This window comes from Poecilia latipinna, unplaced genomic scaffold (genome assembly GCF_001443285.1).
Source record: "Poecilia latipinna isolate Pla-1442-1.1 unplaced genomic scaffold, P_latipinna-1.0 Scaffold1075, whole genome shotgun sequence".
Lineage (NCBI taxonomy): Eukaryota > Metazoa > Chordata > Actinopteri > Cyprinodontiformes > Poeciliidae > Poecilia > Poecilia latipinna.
In genome coordinates, this window is record NW_015113691.1 from 49,125 (window position 1) to 71,618 (window position 22,494).

General features: G+C 36.5%; 2 protein-coding genes across 5 annotated transcripts; both read right to left on the reverse strand.

The window, feature by feature from the left end:
* Positions 1-1,197: 1,197 nt before the first annotated feature.
* On the reverse strand, positions 1,198-10,260 carry LOC106959379 (cell surface glycoprotein CD200 receptor 1-like). 4 transcript variants are annotated; one of them, XM_015051939.1, is made up of 7 exons: positions 9,949-10,260; positions 4,264-4,320; positions 3,659-3,961; positions 3,010-3,279; positions 2,099-2,195; positions 1,983-2,019; positions 1,198-1,886 (listed from the first exon to the last, which is right to left on the reverse strand). In XM_015051939.1, exons 1-7 carry the CDS (start codon positions 9,974-9,976, stop codon positions 1,815-1,817), a joined length of 864 nt encoding a protein of 287 aa, XP_014907425.1. In that variant the 5' UTR covers positions 9,977-10,260; the 3' UTR covers positions 1,198-1,814. The 4 variants fall into 4 exon arrangements, with proteins under 4 accessions (XP_014907425.1, XP_014907423.1, XP_014907422.1 ...); XM_015051937.1 differs by lacking the exon at positions 9,949-10,260 and adding an exon at positions 5,237-5,605 and having other exon boundaries at positions 1,198-1,883; XM_015051936.1 differs by lacking the exon at positions 9,949-10,260 and adding an exon at positions 5,237-5,605.
* Positions 10,261-16,473: 6,213 nt separating this feature from the next.
* Positions 16,474-19,589, reverse strand: LOC106959380 (cell surface glycoprotein CD200 receptor 1-like). Its single transcript, XM_015051940.1, has 6 exons — positions 19,506-19,589; positions 18,461-18,517; positions 17,880-18,182; positions 17,301-17,567; positions 17,041-17,125; positions 16,474-16,960 (listed from the first exon to the last, which is right to left on the reverse strand). Exons 1-6 carry the CDS (start codon positions 19,567-19,569, stop codon positions 16,945-16,947), a joined length of 792 nt encoding a protein of 263 aa, XP_014907426.1. The 5' UTR covers positions 19,570-19,589; the 3' UTR covers positions 16,474-16,944.
* Positions 19,590-22,494: the final 2,905 nt, after the last annotated feature.

The window sequence follows — 22,494 nt, forward strand, 5'->3', positions numbered from 1 at the left end:
TAAGCTTTGACACCCTGATTCAGAGGATTAGAACTGATGACTTGGGAAGGTGGAAATGGAGGGCAATGTTTGACCTTACATTACATTACATTCATTTGAGCTTCTGTTCAGAGCAAAGCAGTTACGGACCCTGCTGCCTCCTCTAATGTGTGGGTCCACAGCTTTCTCTGCACAGACACAAGGCTCCTCTTCTCTGATCTCTTTGAGGCTTGCACTTCTGCTCACACTTTGTCAGAGGCCTGATCAACTAATGAAAAGCTGACAATAACTTTTCATTAGGTGTCATGCCCTATTATAGGCATAAGCATCAACTGCTGCCTCACTTCCCTTCGTAAGCAAGAGGCTCCAAGAGTTGTTGTTTTTTTTCTCAAACTACAAATTTCAGAAACTCAAATATGTCATTGGTTTAATCAAAGATTAATCCTCGTTTTGAGCTCACTTTAAAAGTTATTGGTAGCAAATTTGAAAATGTTTGGAAAGGTGGGTGGGTTAGTTTATGTGTCAGCAATATCAAGGTTAGGGTTGGTGACTGGCGAGGGTGGTCTCAACAGGAAAAGGGCCCTCAAATCATGTATAATCATATTCCACCGAGGGCCCCAAATAATCTTGGGGCAGCTCTGTATAGCTGAAACATAGCATGCTCTTTAAAGCCATTTGTAGTACTTAATCAGAAGATGAATGATTATGGATTATTCTAAATAAAGGAAGAAAAGGGGTTCATCTTTAATGACCCTCTAATACGTCTCTTATAGCAAAGTCCCATGGTAAATGCAGGCGGCTTTATGCAAACAAAGGCTACAAAAATAACTTAGAAAAGTCTGAAATAGATCATTACTATGTCAAATTAGTATAGTTGTTCTAATGGCTAAACATTTTGTATGAAGTGGCAGGAAAGCAGAGTCTTAATCTTGGTAAGGCTACAGTTTTATACCAAAGTCACACCTGTGCCCTTATTTAAAAGTTATTTTTGATGCCAATTACAAAATGACTGACAAAATGAAAAAAAAAAAAAAGAAGCTAATTTTGGTTCTTCTCTCTACAGGATGTAAAAGTCATTTTGACAGATTAAATACCAAACCACAGCTTACTGTGCAGAATAAAGAACAGCTAACATCTGTTTGTTTGGGATTTGTGTTTTACATCCTTTGACTCTTTTGTCTGTGTTTGCATCCACAAATAATTATTTTTACACACAAATTAGTTCATTCAGTACATTTTAATATACAGACAGGATTACGTACGAATACATATAATTAATAGTTGATATAGTATTGTACACATGTAAACCAAGCCAAATGTGTCTCAAAAATACACAAGTTCACTGCTTTCACTGGGTTGCCCCCAGTAAATCTCCCAAAATATTACATATCCTATCAGTTGATAAATAATTATCTTATTTTACATAATTACATCCAACATCCAAAGTCGTTAGTAGTCAAAGTATCCTCCATCCGGCTTGCACAGCCATTCTTTCCAGCTCCTCGCTTCATCGCATCTGTAGTAATTATTAAAGTTCCCCATGATACCTACTCACAGAGAGCAGTGGGCAGCAGAAGTGGTGAATGGGAGTCTGTGTTTGGGACCAGGTACATCCCCTGTTCCATCAGTCGGCGCTGCTTATTGAGGCGGCTTTAAACCAAGAGGCTTCCCTCTCTTACCGGAAACCTTTGATCTCACTTTGCTCACTTCTTCTTCTTACTATTTTACCATTTCTCAGTTTCACAGCCCTCGCTTTTTCACAAAGTCCCAAGATGTGCATTTCAGTGTGCGACCGTGTTGCATCTACAGGAATTTTATGCAGACACATCTGCAAATCAGTTGTATATTGAGTTCACACGTTGAACGTAGCTAGCATAAGGCTCCACTTCCTCCACGTCCTCTGTCTGCTTCAAAAGGAAACAGTATACACATATGAAAAGCTGAGCAAAGTACAGAAAAAACACATTAACTGCAACACTGATTAGTGGAGATAGAGTACTTACCGGAGGTAATTTGGGTGAGTCTGTCGGTTGACACTGTCTGAAAAAAAAAAAAGTCACATCGTGTGAAAAAAATAAGAAGAATGTTGATTTAATTCAAATTAAATAAAACTTCTTACCTCAATAATATTTCTTTCTTTAGTGCATAGATAGAAAAACCTGCCACAAGAATGAAGATTATCCCAAAAACAGGGATGAAGTAAAAAATTGAAATACCTGTAGTGAGAGATCAAACATGAGTTAATAATGTCAGAAGAAATTCTCAATAACATTTTGGCCCCTACACCCTGTGCCACATATCAGTAACAAGACAGTTCAAAGTGCTTTACATCATGAAAATACATCATATTGCCAACAATTGTGAAAACCAGTAATAGACTGCATTTTGTCAATGTGAATAGCAACAATCCAGGATTAGTTTTCTATGCAATGTACTATGATCTTCAGCTAAGACAGGCTGCCACGGATTGATTGGACATGTCATGAACATCACAGGTTAAAATCAACATATGTACCATACACATAAAAAGGCTGCTTTCAAAAGTGCAACTCAAATGTTGCAGCAAAGGCCTGATTATATGCAACTGATGAGAGAGACCAAAAAAACAACAGTAAATTCTATTTCACCTCGTGGTATTTTCATAGATTTTGTTTTGAGCACGGAAGTTTCATCACAAGATGGTCAAGTGAAAAGTAAAGGAAACAGAAAAAGTGACATAGCTCTAAGACAGTAACAGACTGTGTTCTACACTATTCATTTAAATACAGTCTATGCCATTCAAGACGGTAGTGCATCATGAACGACTCGCATTAAAGTGACGACTTGAAGAAAATGAGCTTCACTTCTGTTTGGACCCATGTATTGCGTGTTCTACCAGGTTGCATTGCATGACATTAAAAGTGCGACAGCAGATTTAGCAAAAGTTAGATACCACTAAAATAAAGAAACAAAAATCATGAATAAATAACACATTTTATCAAAATAATTTCTATCAAATCTTAACCTATTTTGTTCCCTTATTAAGCCTACCTTCTGGTAGGAAATCTGGTACCAAAGTCCTCTCCCGCTCCCACAACTGGTGCCGGACAATGCAGGTCAAGTTTTCTCGATCAATGTCTTCAGGGACCTCCAGCTGACTCTCTACTGTTACAACTCCATCAGGATTATTCTGCTGTGTCACGGATTGATTTCCTGTGACACTCCAGCTGATGTTGGCAGCAGGAATCCCTCTTTCAGCTCTGCACACAGCCACCATCTTGTTGCCCCTTCGCTCTAACCAGGCAGATACAACAGGAGGAGCTGAACCAAGAAAGACAAGAACAGATTAATATTGTACCTCTACAACATATTGCTTCAGTTCATTACAAAAATACAAATGTATTACTCTTTACTACTTCAGAATATATTAAAAAGTTAATAATTAAATATTTATGTTATATCAGTGACAGTAATACTGCGAATGAAAATACTATATAGCATATTTGTGCCATTCAGGTGCTACAATGTGAACATGTACTGTGTTCTGTCCTGATATATGCTTGCTACAGAGTGATATGGTAAAATATATGAATATAAAGAAACTGTATTCACACACTTTACCCATGAGAGTTATGTGATAAAAATATTAGCATATATGTTTAATCAAAACACACTTTTAAGGAGTTAATTAAGTTCTTACCTGTGACACCCACTGTGATGTTATAATTTTCATTTCCTCCTGTGTAAGTGGATTCACACTTATAAACTCCGACATCATTGACTGAAAAGTTTGGGATGTGTAGGAATGACTGATCAGTTGAGTTTTGTAACGATTTTCCATCATTGCAGGAGTTAGAGCTTTGACCCTCATGGTTAAAGGAGATCTTACAGGTTTTATGTTTCAGTTCAATGTCCCAGATAACAAACACTGCCTTAGTCCAAATCTTATTGCTGCAGATGAGTCTAGCATCGCTCCCAAGATTGAAGGCTTCATTTCTGTTAACTGCAAAAAAATAACTCAGATTAGTTTTTGTGTGCAGCAACTAAAATGTTTTCTTTTTTTTAAACTAAATGTTTAGTTTTGTTTTCTATTTCTTTAGAAAACAAAACTTTCACAGATTTACTTTTACAGAGAAATGCTAGATTTCTCCGAAAAAACAATTATCTTAGCAGAACATTAATACTGCATAAAGTTGAAAAAAAAGATCAAAACACATGTTGTTTTCACGTTTGTCAGTTGTTCTTTTCTTAAAATGTTTTACAGAATGCAGACGAGCAAAGAAAATCATTAAAAAAAACATTTACCATAAACTTTCAGAGGTGAAGTAGTTGTGTTCACAATGATATTTGAGTTAGTAGTTCCTGAGAGAGATGAAGACAGATGTTAGGGGAACGATTGGTGACAGAGGGATTTTAGGTCAGTATTAATGATTAGTTCTGAAATGTTCAGGCAGAAAATGAACAGAAAAAAATGTTGGTTAATTCATTTGATCATATTTTTGGCTTGTAAAAACACAGCACAAATGTTAGAAGTGGTGAGAGAAAAAGTTGTCTAGGAAATGCAACTCCTTAAGAGAACCAGAATCAAATTAACCAACAAGACTGTAAAAACAGACATCAGTTATTATTTTAATCAGTTGTGGTTACGATTGGAATCTGCACTTTAGAAAGTCTGTGGCATTACTACAAACCAAAGAAAATGTAATGGAAAAGTCAGAGCTCACTACATACACATCTGCTGCGTAGACATAAAGGCCCTGACGTTTGTTTACTTCTGACAGCTAAACAGTGGAGTACATGGTGGGGTGGTAAAACCACAACGTAGAGACCCTCTCAATGGAGAGAAGCTGCATCACTGTGTCACCCTGATCTGAGGACTCAGTTTCCACTGCAGAAGCAACAGGCAGCATGCCGCTTGCTCATTCAGAAAACACAGGCAAACATTTTCCTACTTCTGTTATGGAACCATTTGTTTTTTTTCTCTTGTCAGATTTTTGTCCCATCACCATGCATGTTTACTTTCCAGGGGCTTTCTGTCTACACTGTGACTCATTTACAAAAAAATCTCAGCATTACTCTCCCAAAAAAGAAATAAGTTAGTACATCGACAGTAGAACAGTCTTGTGACAACATGCAGTTAGGAGCAAAGAAATTAGTCATAAAGTCAGTTTACAAACAAGCGCCCTGTGGACTAAACTCTATTTTTGTGTTAATTAAAGCATGCAGAATATGGTGTAAAAAGATAATCACAACTAAATAAGGTAATTTAAAATCAAACCTTGTGCCATGCCCCTTGATCCGGTCAAGAGGAAGATCAAGATATAAATCCACATCATGTCTGATCTCCGATTTCTTTTTTCAGCAAACATCGTCGCAGTAAAAGTACCAATTCTTCAAACCATTGCATCAAGCCAAGATCCTGTGCTAGCTCTCGTGCTATCTCACTTTCCTTCGACCTTTGCTCTGAGGGTTGACTGAAGACGCTCCACTACTTCATCCACACAAACCAAGAATCCTTCACATGCCTCAAGAAAATGAGACGTATCTATATAAGATGTGTGACTAAGCTAATCCCTCCCCTCTTCTTTTTCTTCCCCCTCTCCAAAACTGCTTTCCACTCAAACATCTGCCTTTTTTCTCCCACACAGAGTGACGTCTGAGAAGTTAAGACACCAGTTTCCTTTCTTGTTAGTCACATGATCGTGTTTTTTCAAAGGAGTTTGTGAAACATATGGAGGCAGGCAAAAGCAAGTTAAAGTTATTTTATTTTATTTTGTATTAAGGTTCCAAAAACATTTACATGCTTTTTTAAATTTTCATATATTTTTTAAATTTGTTAAAGTAAGAAAGTTCTTGATAAGAACTAAATATAAAATAGATTAACAGAGTGCATTAGATAACCATTTGCAAAAATAAATACATCTGAGTGGCAAAAAAATGAGAATGTTGAAGATTGTCAGATAAATCTGAATCATACCCGAGACAGGATGTTCTTGTTGAGTTAGACAGTAATCTGACGTAAAAGGAACACATTATATTTATTAAAGAAAGGTAAATCATTTAAAAGTTTCACTTTAAAAGTCAAACACAGATTTATGTCTAAGGGTTTAATGACGGATGATTCAGAGGTTCGAAATCAATTTAGACCAGTGCAACTGGTTTAATATTTAGAGACTTAAAGATTGTCTAACCCTCAAGAATGGTGGGGGGGAAAAGTTATCTTAAAAAAAAAAACATGTCAAAGAAGAGCTGAAAGGATTCACCTTACCAACTTATGTAAGCGAGAACTAAGAACTGGTGTTTTCTCTATAGAAGAAAGTCAATTCACTCAAAAACAATGTAGCAGCTGGACCTTGATGATTTTTATGGATGTGAATGTCAATTTATTGATGGAAATAATAAACAAAAAGGAACTAAAACCTTCAGTTTCACAATTTTAACTATGCCCCAGTTTTAAAATAGTGGTGGTTCTGTCACGCTTTGGCCTTGATTGGCCTACACTCAGAACGGATGATTCAATTTCACTCGCAAATTGTGTGTAATCATGTCTCCTACTTGTGAACTTAATTTCAACAGAAACAAATGATTTTTTTTTTTCTGGCCAAGAACAGTTTCCAGTTTTCTTAGAAGTCTGAATTTTCGACCTTTGAATGTTTTCCTAAATACTATGACTAGAAATTAGAATAAACTGTATTCAGATTACCTGACAAGGATAAGGCAGAAAATGAATGGAATCTTAGAACTGGTCTGTGACCTTTATCTGACTTAGATTAAACTTAAAAGAAGCTGAGTTCAAATACATGTGGTTGTAAAAGGAGATAATCTATATAGTGCCTTTATAGTCGTACTAATCACTCAAAATGCTTTATAATGGAGCTACAGTCAATCAATTGCATTTACACATTTTGGGGTAAGTGCTTTGCCAACAGGTACAACGCTATGTAACAGCAGGAAGCCAGAATCAAATCAACAGCTATTAGATTGAAAGAGTCTACCCAATTAGTCACAATCACCTCATGATGTGAATGTGTTAGAAGGGGATGTTTTAAGTTGCTGTGAATGAATAAGACAAACATTTTTCAGTGTTTGATGGATCAGAGCTGATTGGCCGATTCCAAAATGGTGCCGCTCGAGTTATTGCCTTTTTGCAAATGATTGATTGATAGTCCTGACCTTATTCCAAGACAAAGCTTGTGGAAAGACCCGAGGGAGGAAACCCACAAACAACCCAAATTTCAGTCCGATCTGCATGTGGGGGGAAGGGCTGAAAGCTCTTCTAAGATCCACAGTGACAAAGAAGGAAGCAGAAACTTAGCTCAGATAAGGTCATAATAGGACACACAAAATACTGAAAGCAAATGCTTTGTTTTCCATGTCGCAAACATTATGGATTGGACCATTTTCCTCAATAAACAAATTACCGAATGTCAAACGTATTCCTCATAAATGTGTTATGTTTGGATATGGACTTAATCCCATTCTATATTGCTGCAGATGGATATTGTCTTATTGGATAGATGAGGAAAAAATTATGTCAATCGATATAAGCAATACGAAACCGAGAGTCAGATGCTTATGAACTGTGGTTGAGTTTGATCATATTGGGTTAAAACATCATAACTTCCCATATCTTCTTATATAGGTTGAATTTTGATAACTCCTATAAGGGCAAAAAAAAGACGTTTTCAAAACATTTTACCAGTCTTACCAAACATAATTTTATTAATGTAACTTTATGTTTTTTAATTGACAAGGCCCCAGCACATCCACTTTTTAAATTATAGTGTTCATCCAACTAATGTGTTATATCCAGCGATTCAAAAACTTTATCATTCATTTGATAAAATAATGAAGTACTCAAGAAACAAAAAAACATATTTTACTCAGCAATCAGAAAGTATTTCAGCGAAGAAATCGTTTTTGCTGAGTCGATGCAATGCTGAGCTGGTTGTGGTCTCATATCTGCTGGTGTCAGAACATTTTGCTGTTTAGGAGTCACACTCAGCTGCAAGCATGCAATGTTAATGTGGGTGCAGGCGCAGATCACAGATTAATAACTGTCAAAAACAGACGCGGTAGTCATTTTGTGTGTGAGCGGTTAGGGTCTGCAAGCAGCATGCGGACTTTGTGGTTCATGAGTGCATTCGGCAATGTGATGTTATGGTATTAGCTGTCCTATTCAAGATGGAAATGGAACATGAGTTAGGCTTTCCCTTTTCGTCTCTATTTGAAGGCGCTTATTTTCAAAAGCTGAAAGCTAGCATGGAAATTAGATGCACTTTTTTTTGCAAAAGTGGATTGCTGTGCTAAAAAATGGACTGCTGTGAATCACTTAAGCAAACCTATTAGAGCTTTCCGCTTTACAGCCTAGACAGCAATGTGGTGAAGTGGCATTTGTGGAAATGTTGGCTATGAGGATCCACGAGAAGTCGCTCTTTATAGAAGGTCTAATATTAGACTGTTTATTTTACACATGAGCATTTCAAATTCAGCTGACTGTGAGTTGTTATGCTTCACAAAAAGGGAACTAGCTCCTCCACAGAATTGCAAAACCAAGCGAGTCACATCGCTTTAGTCAGCTGTGCTATCCAAACATCCAAACCTAAAAACAGAAGAAAACCATCTAAAAAGCTGATATATAAACTCTAAAAACATGAAAAATAAATGTTCTCTTTGCTCACATTGTATGTGCCTAAATATGTGCTCCGTGGACCATTTCCCTTTGATAAGAGCAACTTCCTGTTGAAGCACAAATCAAGCGTTTTTATATACCCAAAATAACTGCCTGCTCTTAAGAGCGAGGATATCAAAAAGCTACACCAAATGAAATGGTGTGTACACTTTTTACAGTCTCTGCTTGCCAGTAAATTACTCAAACATTAGTTGCAGCTGTTTGCTGAATGTCAAAATAATAAGAGACATAAGAGAATTTTTTTTTTTTTTTTTTACTTTTCAAATTAAAAAGTTTGCACATATTTTGTAAATATGACTTGGGTGAAATGCTTGGTCATATCCTCCCAAGAACTTCTGCTGTAGTTTCGGCCCATTCCTTCAGAGAGAACTGATGAAAGTGTGTCACGTTTGTATAGATTGCCTTTCACAACCGTTTTCTACTCTGCCCTCGAGTTTTCTATATGACAGAGGCCGAGCTTTTTGATTGCCACTCCAAAACTACTTCTTACTTTTATGGTGCATTCACATCAGCCCTGTTAGTCCACTTTAAGTTCGTTTGTCTAGAAAGCCCGGTTTGTTTGGGTAGATGTGAATCGAACTCCAATACTAAAAAAGCCAACCCTGATCCGCCTAAAAACCTCGGTCTCGGTTCGGTTCACATGAACTCTGACGAGGTTTGAAGTGTGAATCGGAGACCGCTCCAAAAGCAGAAAATTAACTAGATTGCAGGGCATTCTGGTCAACATACTATATCTCCTCTCTGTGTAGCGAAGGTGTTGTATAGGTTGCCATGGCAGCGTGTCTGCGTGTCGACTGAGGCCGGTAAAGCGAGGAAAAGCAGAATAGAAATGGTTTAAAGATATTTTACACCTGTTCATCGGTTTATTTTGCCTTTGCTGTGGTGCACTACAGCCGCTATAATTTTTAAATCTCAAATAAATGCCGCGTTTGTTTGTAGAACGTGGCGACATTCGTAACAATCGTCAAGAAGGACGAAACATTTCATATAGGAGCCATGTTTGTTTTGTGTTTTTTTTTACATTTTAACAAACTAATTTTAACAGCGGAAATTATGAAATATTAAATCACTGACCAATATAAAATTTGCCTAGTCCTCACTTGCATCTTAACATAAACCAAACTGTTTGTAGATTTAAAAAAAACACAAATTTTACATATCAAACCGTCGGCAATTTTCTCAGGTTTATCTTAAGCCATATTTTGTAAAAATCGGATACGAAATAAGGGCTCTACAACCATTTGTGTGGGAGTTTCCTGCTCATCCCTCATTGGAACATGTTTGTGGAAATAACTCACTGCGTAGTAATGGCGCCTCCAGCAGCATCGCTAGCTTTAACGGCTAACAGGCGATGTCCAAACCAGTAATACATATCAATGGAGAAATCCTACAACTGCTAAAATCTGATACCGCTCCATTTGTGTTTACATTTTGTGAAGAAGGAAGCTGCGCTGGTCTTCTTCAGAGGATTTGTGTCGATTCCTTCAGTAGTTCGTGGTGCAGCGCCACCACAGGTGAGGGCGGGAACAGGTTTTTCCATTAGTTTAGTTTCACACAGTGCAATGTGAATGCGAACTGCAGCAGCTGAAAATGTAACAAATGTTGTAACTCTAGTCCCCAGTCTGGTAGAACTGAGTCTACCAGATTATCAGGTGTGAAAGGACCCAAGTTAAGCCAGTTTGTAATGGATGATGATGGAGTCATTTTCCCTTTAAAAGCTTGGTTGTTTTGTTATAAAGCTCTAAAGGGACAGTAAGTTCTAAAATTAACTTTTTGTTTTAGCTTTACATCATTTTATAATGTTATAAAAACATACCTTGAGTGCTGTTTTGATTCTTTAAAGCATGTTTGAGAAGTGCTTTAATCTCCTGTGACAGGCATTCGGGGTGTCAATGAAAGCTTGCTCTCATAAAGTGTACAAAGCATTTTTCCCACAAGGCTCCTCCTTGGACCTGCAGTCTCCAGCTGAGCTTCCGCCTCACAGAGCACCCCTCCCCACATCTGCCGCACTCAGCTCCCCCAGACTAGTGGCAGCAGGAATTAGCAAACACCTGCTGGAACTCTGCATTTACTAAGCTTATCATACAAACCATTTATCAGTAAAACTGATTATTTTATAACAACTGTTTTGTGAATTGCATCACACTATTCTCCAGCAACCCCCACCGCAACATGATGCTGCCATCGCCATACACCATAGTTGGAAAGATGTTCTCAGACTTCCAAGTTAACCCCATCTTTAGTGATATGACATCACTAAAGTTGACGTGAGCAAATAAGACTGGTTTCACTGTGAATAATGCAGTGTCTTACGAGCTTCAGTCTGTATCTCCACAAGATCTTTAGCTTTAGTTCTTGGGGTTGAGTCACACATTTTACACCAAAACACTAATCTCTCAGAGACACAAAACTCTTCCCCTTGATGAAATGCCTGCCTTGACATTCCTTTGGTGTTTATACGCACTTGTTTGAATAAGTAAAAGTTCCACCTCATGAAAGTTGTATGCAAGGATTTATCAGGTTTGTGAAGGTAAACAATTATAATTTTTCAATTATATTTCAATTCAACAATTATCTTGACTATTATCATTCGACTTCCCCGTGTTGTTCTGCTAAAGAGTGAGTTTGTGTTTAAGGTTTTGTTAAAGTATTATCTGTAGTATTTACAGTAGGTGTAGTAGGACAACATATTACTGTGAACTCATTAACATACCACCTGCACAACTACAACAAAACCCAGAAGTTAATTTATTCTTGATGAAGGTGGACCAGATTAATGAGTTTCAGCTTATCTTGATGAGCTGACTGTAACAACTTAGTTTCACATGAAAACATGGATGTTATTCCCCTAGACAAAAGAGAAAACAAACACTAAAGCTTCTCGTAAAATTATAGACAGTTAATATGTCTGAGTACAACCGTCAGTCCCACTGATATTAACACTTTCAGTTTAAGTTGAATCTCTAAAATCAGCTAAAACGTGCAATTAAGTCTGATTATATGTAAGCTTATAGTACTACGACGACCTATTTTATTTCCAACCACCTCACTGTGATGTGACTTCTTACAATAGGTAAGGAAAAAATTACTAATAACTTCACATAACATTTGCTTCAAAAAAATTCAGAACTATTGCTTTAAAAGTAATTGGTTTTGCTATCTCAAATCGTATAGTTTAATTTTAATCAGAAGCTTACAAACCCATGACATAACATTGTGGGCTTTCTCTAGTTGTTTAAAGGCATGATACTCTTAGTGTAAGTAAACATTGGAACAGAAAAATTTGAATTCTCTAAATAATTCCTTCATTAATTATTCTTGTATAAAATGTGTAAAAGGTTAAACAATTTGGTAATACCTGAGTCTGAAACATGCCAGGTTTAGTCTTATTTGTTGCTAGAAAGTAAGAGAAAGGTTTAATTTAGTTTTTGATAGTCTATGTAGGTGCCTGATATAACCTTTAGCTCATCCCATGGAGACATGTTACTAAATGTTAAATAGGTTTTTAAAAGACTCATTTTAGGAATTGATGTTAACAGTGAGTGTAAAGGATAAATCAACAGTCGTAATTCAGATCAACATGACAATCTTTAGGTTTACTATTTATTAGTAAATGTAAGATTACTTCAAAAAGTAACATATTTTCCTAGTCGTAAATATACATACCTTATAAAAACTGCAGTAAAAGAAAATACATATCTGGTTACTATGGTGCATCGGTATATTTAAGTCATTTCTAGACAAGCATAATCAAACAACATTCTGAGCAACTCAGGAAAAACTACAGAGATAATTTACGTTCATTGATTATCTCTCAAAATGGTTCTGCCTCACTAAACAACACATTGATAAAATTCAGCTAAAGTTTAATGGTATAATGGCGATTCACAGTACATGTCATCTCAAGGCACTTTGCAAAAGAGAAAAACTGCAACTCAGTCCAATCACACAGACAGACTCCAAGTCAATTATTCCTAGCAGTTACTTATTATTAAACAGTGAAGTCAAGTTCACGTTATTATTCAAATCTGTTCAAAGATTTTCAACCTCAGGAAACTCAGCGGCATGCTTCACGTCATTGACTTCGCAGCAAGTCAAGGACTTGCTTGTATATCAAGCAGTTTCTCGTCATTTTTAGATAGTATCGGTTTTAATCAAACATTTTTAACTTCCTTTGGCAGATAACCAAAGGAACAACTAGAGATTTGGGTTGAGTTGTTATGTACTTTCTCTAAGCGTCTTTGTAACAGTGTTACAGCTTAGAACTTGTTAGTTTATATTTCTGCTTCTTAAAAAAAAAAGTTGTTTTTTTTTAGCTACTGAAAACAATCTGTAAAGATGAAAACTTTGTCTCTGGGGTTTTCTGCTGAATAAATAACTGCCTAAGGCTTTGGTTGCAAGTAGTATTGACAGGTGCATTACAAGGAAATATTACATCCTCCATTATAATTCTTTTAAATGAAGAGTTTAACACTTCAAAACTGACCACATCTGATGAATACTTGCATTGAGTAAAAGTTTAGTTACCTGACAGTAGAAAAAAATGTGAAATAGAACAGAGGGTTCTGGTGAATACTGTTGGTACCATTACAGGTTTCTTCTGTTTTTGGTTTAATATCATTGAATTTGTCACTGTATTTCGAAAAAAAGATAACCTGAGTAAATTCAAAAGCAGCTGTCAATTGGTGATCTCATTTGTTAGATTAACAAATTGACCAGTAGAGTCAATAAATTAATTTACCTGAACCTGGAGAGCTTCTTGAAAAAGTCTAAGAGTTCTCAATAAGCAGTATACCATCCCATGATCAAAATTCAACACATAAGCAAACCCATTGACATTCATCAGTGTCCTAAGCAGAGGCGGTCCTAGTCTGTTTGGAGCCCTGGGTGGACAACCCCAAACCTCTGCCCCCTGCTTCCAATGCTTTCAGTAATGCAGAAAACATCGGTCAGAGCCATTATCCACAAATGCAGAAAACATTCATCTATGTTAAACCTTCCCAGGAGTGACAGTCCAACCAATGCTGCTATTAAAAACAATTATTCTTTGATTGCTATTCTAATTTGTTGACCTACAAATGTTTGTTTGTGGCATATAATGTAAATTAAATCCATAACTCGAGAATTTTTCTCTTTCTAATTACTCCCTCCTTTCAGAAATCTGATCTTTGAGAGTTGTTGCCATGACAAGACTGACTTGGCCTGACTTGGCTGTTTGGTATTAAAATTAATTTTCCCGCTTGCAAGTCTACTGAAGTAGCTCAGAGAGGTACCTACTGTATTTAAGATATTGACTCTTCATACACCCTTAACACAATCAACGGTTCAAGTGAATAAATATGACAGCGGGGTGATTTTATAATCTACAGATGACAAAGCCTGGGTGTGAAACATATGCCAGCAGCCAACAAACCAAACTGTTGACAGTTAGTCAAAATGTCACCGTTAGAAGTTTCCATAGAAACAGCAGCAGACTGTATTTACTAGCTGCCTTTTACTTAAATGAGACAAAACACAACCTAAGTAAACCTCTGTCACTCACTTTTCACAACAGACTTCTACTTTTATCGGTGCGAGTACCAAAGACCGGAGGAGACAGAAACTGTTGTGGCTCCACAGATGAGACATCTGAGGGTTTCTGGCTTTTAAAACTTTCCAGCCCATAACTTTACGGTAACTACCGTGGGCAATTCAGATACTGTACAGGTTATCTTCATACAGGTTTACCATGAGGTTAAAAGGAGTATACTGTTGTGGGGGACTCAATTTGTTTTTCAAACAATATCCTGTCCACCCAACCATTTTCTGTCGAAAGTGAAACAGAAGCGTTAGGAACATTTCTTTACAAGATGAGGTGGCAGGCAAATAGATACAGGCAGTTTGATTACAAGCAAAACCCAAAACTGAATATTCTGCTGGACAGCAACAGCAAAAAGGAGCAGAAATCTAAAAGACACAGATAGCCCTATAACTAAAACCAGACTGCAACATTTGTATAAACAGGAAACATTAAACACTAATAAGTGATGCTGTTATTGTTGGACATATTCATAATGTTTATAAATTAAGGTGTGGAAGATGGCTGCTGACATCCAGCTGTCTGGTTACAGATTTTCTTGGTCTTACTTCTGAAGGTTTAAACTCATTGGTGTTACTGACTATATTTTGTCACTGAAATGAAGAGGCTGTGGATGAACGCACAGAAAGACACCCTTACTTTGACTAAATTAAACTTATGCATTTTTCCTTTAAAAGTTATTAAATTGTTCAGGATGATTTTTTTTTTCCTGACTCTTTACCACCCATTTCATTTCTGAATAATTTCCTGTCAGTGTTCATAATATTATAAAGCTTTGGAAAAGATGGGAGAAAAAACTGATGATTTCAAGAAATTGCTGTAGTGTTGCACTTTGATTGGACCTTTAAAAAGCGTTCCCAAATGTTGTTTGTTCATGATGCTTTGTAATATGAGTCAGTGGTTGTCCTGGATGGTTTTAGTTAAAAATTACTCAAATTACTCATCTGTTGTGAATGGAAAGATTTGACCCTGCAACACTTTTAACTTGTGGCCTTTTATTATCTGAATTACTTATGTTCCTTCATTATGCTTATATAGGTAGCAGTTCTCTTTATGAACAGATTTCCAAACATAAATGAAAAAAATCAATGTAGTTCAGAACAATTCATATTTTTATTTTATTTTTTTAAAACTTGAGTTAGAAAGTCATTAGATTGGTAATGACTTTCTAACTCATTGGAAAGTCGAATCATTGTAAGATACAATTTAGGTTTCATTAGGTTAAGAAAGTGCAGGCCTAACTACAGGAATACCGACACCTCTGTGAAAATCCTGCTCCAAATAATAAAAACATTTTGTAGAAGAATATGAAGATGCTTTTCAATGTTACAAAAAAAAAATCATAAGTCTCTCGAGCTGCTTCTTCTTCTGTGTCAGTCATCTTTGCTTTCTTACATCATCTTTATTATTCCTATTTTACAAAAAAAACAGATCATCTAGCAAACCTCCTACGTTCAGCTTTAGGAAGTGTTTCTAAATCAGCTAATTCCAATAATAACGCAGTCATGTGACAAATTGTTTCAGATAAAACAAATAAAATGCAGCACATTTATCTACAAACCATAGGATAATAATTTGTTACCAGCAAAAACTGTGTAAAACTTAAAGCTATAGTCTATTCAAGACCGGATGAACTCAAATAAAAAAAAAATAAATAAATAAAAATAAACCCTGCAGCTATACTGCCCCCTTCTGGTAATTTTAATTTAACACATCCCTTTGGTTAACTGATTAAACATAATATTTTTTCCCTTGACATTTGTCATTTCTGCACAATAAAGTTGAGTGAAAAAAGCTTAGAATCATTTGTTTTAAGACAATAAGCTAGAATCATTGACCATATCATTGAATAATGAAGTTGCCAGTGATAAATTAGCTTAAAAATAATTGGAAAAAAAGATTCTGAAAATCTCTATGATCTAATGCTTTAATATAACAAAAGCTAAAAATTAACTTTCAGTAGAAGGACTAAGCAAAAAAAAATATAAAAAAATCTCATACATTTTTGGTTGACAGATCTTCCTTGCTGGAACAGGAAGATAAATAATTTCTAGGATTACTTACTTTTTCTTGCTATTTTGTTTCAAAGATAAAAAATTATAAACTACATACAGAGTAACATTTACAAAACTGATGAGAGTTAGTCACAGTTAGAGTGACACATTTTAGTCATTGGTTTATATACCATTTGAACAAAATATGTTGCACAAGAATGTAAACAGATGAAAATAACATCATAGATATTGAGACAATAAAGATTTTATTAACATGCATCTGAACTGCAATGGCTGTAATTGACACAAAGAAGAGCAGGGGGATAAAACAGCTTTGTCCTTCATCAAATAAATCACTTTTAAAATGAATGTAGAAACCAGGTGAAGAAGAGGCTGAGCCTATACTTAAAGCCAAAGCTTGATGGGCATGTTTGATGCGGCGAGGCTGTTATGAATGAGAACCTGTGGTATTGATGAAGTCCAAAAACTCTAGTTTGGCCAATTCTGTCACCATGAACATTCATTGCTCTCCACTGATTGTATTTTCTGTTCCACAGACCCTCTTCATATCCAGCATCATCCGACATGAATCAAAAATAATGCAGTGATCACTGTTTGCTCCTTCTGACCAACAACACCTGACCCCAGTTATTTACAAACACACCTTCTGGAACAAAAATGGCTGCCATGACATGGTTCCTGGTGATGAATTGGTTTATGAATCACTGTTGACATCTCCTGCCAAAATGTTACAAGAAATGTCAACAAAGTATTTCATTGCAGGCGAGTACAGTACAGTATTTAAGTAGACCACTCACCATTTTCTTAGAGCAAAAATCAATAATCCTAAAATGATTATGATGAAAACCACAGCAATACGTATCCCCATCATTAAAGAGTAGTCTGTTGACAAAGAATGAAAGTTTTGTAACAATATTTTCATACCCATCACCTCTTACAACTTACAAAGAATAAATATCACTATAATAAATAAAAATTGTCTATTGATCACTTAACACTTGTATCAAAAGAAAACTTTACACTGTATTGTCATTCAGTGCATCAAAACAAACCTGACCTCCTCTGAATTTTGGCGTTTCAGTCCTCTCCCACTCCCACAACTCGTGCCGGACAATGCAGGCCAAGTTTGCGTGATCAGTGTCTTCAGGGACCTCCAGCTGACTCTCTACCGTTATAAATCCATCAGGGTCATTCTGCTGCGTCACAGATTGATTTCCTGTGACACTCCAGCTGATGTTGGCAGCAGGAATCCCTCTTTCAGCTCTGCACACAGCCACCATCTTGTTGCCCCTTTGCTCTAACCAGGCAGATACAACAGGAGGAGCTGAACCAAGAAAGACAAGAACAGATTAATATTGTACCTCTACAACATATTAAAAGGTTAGCCACATTACTAAAATACAAAGTGTATTGTACTTTAGTAATTAAGAATACATTCAAAAGTAAATGGTTAAATCATTAAGTTATCTAAAGTGACAGTAATACTGTATGTGAAATGCTATCTGGCATATTTGAGACATTGAGATGCCAGCAAAAACTGCATATGGTGAGATAGTAATGACATTGATATAGTGATAATACTAGTATGAAGTCCTATATCCAAAACACACTTTTAAGGAGTTAATTAAGTTCTTACCTGTGACACCCACTGTGATGTTATAATTTTCATTTCCTCCTGTGTAAGCGGATTCACACTTATAAACTCCAACATCATTGACTGAAAAGTTTGGGATGTGTAGGAATGACTGATCAGTTGAGTTTTGTAACGATTTCCCATCATTGCAGGAGTTAGAGCTTTGACCCTCATGGTTAAAGGAGATCTTACAGGTTTTATGTTTCAGTTCAATGTTCCAGATAACAAACACTGCCTTAGTCCAAATCTTATTGCTGCAGATGAGTCTAGCATCGCTCCCAAGATTGAAGGCTTCCTTTCTATTATCTGCAAAAAAATAACTCAGATTAGTTTTAGTGATTGCAGCATCTAAATGTTCTCATTTTTTTACTATTGCTATAGAAAACAAAACTTTTACAGAAAATGCTACAAAATGCGAGATTTCTCTGAAAAAAGATTAACAGATCATAAATACTGTATTTGAAAATAAATTGGAAAAAAAAGGATCAAAACACATGTTTTTACATATGTCAGTTGTTGTTTTTTTCCTAAAATGTTTTACCAAATGCAGATGAGCAGAGAAAATCATAAAAATATCAATTTACCATAAACTTTCAGAGGTGAAGTAGTTGTGTTCACAATGACATTTGACTTAGTAGTTCCTGAGAGAGACAGAGATGCATGTTATTGAAATAAAATAGATTCATATTTCTTGAATTTCTTTCACTTTGTGTGACTTTGCAGCCAAGAATGTCAATACAAAATAATTGTGAATAACTGTGGCATGAAAGAAAAGTGAGACAAGATTAAAAACAATTTTAAAACATAAATTTAAAATGTAGATCGGGTATTAGTATGGATTCAGAATATTTTACTCTGATACCTCAAAATAAAATCCAGTGCTAGCAATTGATATCAGAATGGACATTGATATTAAATAGAGCCCACTTTCGTGTAATTTAATCTTAGTTTAAACCCAGCTGTTCTGTAATGGTCTCATAGGTTTGTTATAGAACACTTTTTAACAAATAGCATCATGAAGATGAAGGAATAAATCAGACTCAGGTTAAAACAAAAAAACATTTCACCCAAGTTTCAAAAATCTCACTGAGAATTGTTCAGAATTGTTCATCTGAACTGCAGCACAACTGCAAATTACCATAGGAAGGTTGTCTGCCAAAACCGACAGAGTTGGCAAGGAGAACACTGAATAGAGAAACAACCAAGAATCATGCCGTAACTCTGGATGAGATGCAAAGATCCACAACTCAGGTTGGAGAATTTTTCAGCCAGACAACTATTTGTTCTGCACTCCATAAATCTGGCATTACAAACGAATGTCAAGAAGAAAACCATTGTCAGAAGAAAGTCCTAAGAAGTTCAGCTCATGCAGTTTCTTTAAAAATGCATAAGAATATGATAAAAAAAAATTTTGTAGTGGCCCACTCTCTGCTTTCCCCATTTTATTCTACCTCCACTGATGCTATCTTTGCTACATTCTTTTAATGTGACATGTCTCTAAGCATGTGTTCGACTGACGGCGTTGGTAGAAAATATATAGGATGTAGACTACAAGTACAATTTGCAATGCACTGAATTTTCCCAAGAAACTAAATAATCAGATAAGTAAAAAATTTTGAGATTTCAAACCTTGAGTTAGAAACCATTCCTCAGACAAAAAAAATATCACAGCATAAATCCACAATTTGTGCATCTTCTTCGATTGTCATTAAGTTCCTTTGTGGGACTGTTGCGATAGTGGTTCCCTCACGTCAAGTGCAGCCTTTAAACTACCACCTACACTTCCTGTGTTGTCACGTCACTCATCGTATACCTACACAGGATGAATCTCATGTCTGAAAACAGTAGTTTCATTTCCAGCTTATTGCATTATCTTATTTTTCAGCAGTGTGACAACTGACAATAAAATAAGACCTCTCTTTAAATCTCATCTTCCACCTGAGACCCTTGAAGACATCATCGACTTTCTGTCTGAAGGTGACAAGCAAAAAGTCCCTTGCAGTGAAAGTTTATTTGGCTCATTATGAGATGTCACGTTCTTACCTGCATCCCCATTAAAAGTTCCAGTGTAAAAAGACACTGCTTAACAACTGTTTGCTGTCAAAGTGAATTGGCGATTTGCAGTTTCCATAAGTGTAATTATTACTCACTGTAATAAACCTTTAGCGATCACAGAGTTAACTGATAAAAGGAGCAGTGTGGTTATTATCTGAGCTTTTTTTTCCAGACTTTGTGGTGAGTACATGTTGCAATAAGACATCTGTGCATTGCACCAGAGAAGAGAAAGTAGGGTAAATTGACTCAGATTTTCCTGTTCACTACTCTGTATTTTTTTCTACATATTGTGTGTTGATGAATAGCCTGCTTCTGCTTAGTATCAAGTGCAACTTCTCAAATTTATATGAACAACAAAAAATGAACCACAACGGCTATGTCTCATTTTTTCTGACAAAACAAGAAATGAATGACCAAAATGCAAAGTGCTATGTTTGGGGAAAAACCCAACACAGTACATCACCACAAGTAATTCTTAACAGCTTTCAAGACAGGTGGCAAATACTTAGGTGATTATGTTAAAAACCCTACAAAGTTGTTGTGAAAAGTAAATTTCTCTGTAATCCAAGTCAGCAAATCTGTCTGGGTTTTCTTACTTGGTATGATAAAGAGGAACTTTGCAAACAAAACAAAAATCCCAAGAATCAAGATCAAAGTTTAAAAGACTTTAATAAAGAAAATCGTGCAGTAGAGCGCTCAGAATAAAACAAATCCCTCTGCTCAGTAGAGCCACAGATGTGTTTTACAGATGTAGACAAAATCAAACAGCTCAGAATCCTTTCAGTTGACAAGTGAAGAAATAAAAAAGGTAAAAAGTTCTGCAAAAAAAAATATTTCCTCACCAGCCTCTATCACATAACTGATTAGTGTCAGCTGACCCCTGACCTAGATTTTGGTTTATGAGTGTTTGAAAAATGTTCTAAAACTATGTATTTTTCAGAGTGTTGGTCATATTGCTAACAGAGTCCTTGTTTCAGCTGATACAGGTGAATTCTACGAACCTGGACTCTGATTTGCAACATACCTTCACTTTAATGGACCTTACCACAGGGTCCGCGTTTCATTGGCTAATGCCCATTTGACGTCACTGCGCAGCTACCACGTGCTTGACCGTCTCACAAACAAAAGCTAAAGTAGTATACACATGCTAATGTAGATTGTGGACTAGCAGGCCACAATCTACACAATCAAAGTTTTTGCGAGAGAACTCAAATAAGAATGGTTCTCCACTGTCAGCGGGGTATCTGCACAGGCGATGTCAGGTATCTTGATCGTATTTGTGGAAATAAAATTCACAGATTTTCCAAATCTGATACGGAATGCCTTGCTTGGATCAAAGCTTGTGCACGACCGCATTTGCAGCTCGGAACCGTCGTAGGATCAATAAGAACAAAGGAGTGTGTGCTGGTGTAAGTATTATTACTTTGCTTTCTTTGTGTTTAGTGAATGGGGATATTTTGAGTGGCCCTGCGACAGCCTGGCGCCCTGTCCGGGGTGACCCGCCTCTCGCCCGGAACGTTAGCTAGAGATAGGCACCAGCACCTCCCGATACCTTTGGGATTTTGAAGCTTGAAATATTGTAAGGTCTTAAGGAGGCCTATAATGTGTGAACAATGACCCCCAAGTCTGAAAAAAAGTCAATAATAAACACATTCATTATGAAAACCTTTTAGCTAAGTACAGCATAATGGCAGTACCGATCCAACTTCTACACCCTGAAGCCTGTCTGTTACACAGTCTTACGTTAGCTGAACAGATCAATATGCAATGTGTACCGTATCTGACATGCATTAAAGATTTTATTTGACCTGAAAAGGCTTTTTACTAAACTGTAATCGTGTTAGCTGCGCTAGCACCGAGTAACAGGCCTAGGCACACTCAAACATTTGCCAACAACAGAAATCACTGATTTCAAAAGGAACCCTTAAAACCATGAATGCCCGACTTACCCAGCCTTGCAAGAACAACAGGCGTCAGTGATCTTGTCCACAGTATATTTATGCTGAGGGTGTGAGGATCTGCTGTTTTCATCATCGTCCGGTAGCATTTAGCTGCGACGCGCACAATGTTGGAGGCATCGCGTGGCTCAAACATCTTTATTTCGTCCAAAAAAGATGGCATGAACTTGTTGGTTCCCCTGTCCATTGTCGTGGTTGATATTTTGTGAAAATCCGGCAGAAATGCTACACTAATCGACTCAGAAATACTTTGTAGACAGTCAGTTGAAACGAAAGACGCCATGTTTACACATAGAAACTAAGCTCTGCGAGGCTTTGTTTGTGAGACATGCAGCCACGTGGGACTGTCGAGGGGCGTTTCTGGGAGGGGCATGGTAAGGTCCATGTAGTTCAATATTATATTTTCATTCTCACTTTATGAATCTCACTATGCAATCATTGCTCTGTTCTTTGGTGGGACAATTTTTTTATGCGTGGGAAATTAAGCAGAAGATACACATAGAAGGGAAAAAAAAAGTTCTTTCCAAAAAACATGTAGTGCTTGGGGTCAGGGAAGGCTGACTTGCAATCTGATGATTGTTCCAAGATTTTTAATAAAAATCCTA

Bases quoted from the DNA above. Each gene is read 5' to 3' on its own strand.
- LOC106959379 (XM_015051936.1), bottom strand. From the start codon at position 5,327: ATGTTTGCTGAAAAAAGAAATCGGAGATCAGACATGATGTGGATTTAT. The intron at 4,321-5,236 runs GTTTGATTTTAA...CATCTCTCTCAG, and splicing joins ATCAAGGGGCATGGCACAAG to GAACTACTAACTCAAATATC. The intron at 3,962-4,263 runs GTAAATGTTTTT...ATTTTTTTGCAG, and splicing joins TTCACCTCTGAAAGTTTATG to TTAACAGAAATGAAGCCTTC.
- LOC106959380 (XM_015051940.1), bottom strand. From the start codon at position 19,569: ATGCACAAATTGTGGATTTATGCTGTGATATTTTTTTTGTCTGAGGAA. The intron at 18,518-19,505 runs GTTTGAAATCTC...TGTCTCTCTCAG, and splicing joins GGAATGGTTTCTAACTCAAG to GAACTACTAAGTCAAATGTC. The intron at 18,183-18,460 runs GTAAATTGATAT...ATTTTTTTGCAG, and splicing joins TTCACCTCTGAAAGTTTATG to ATAATAGAAAGGAAGCCTTC.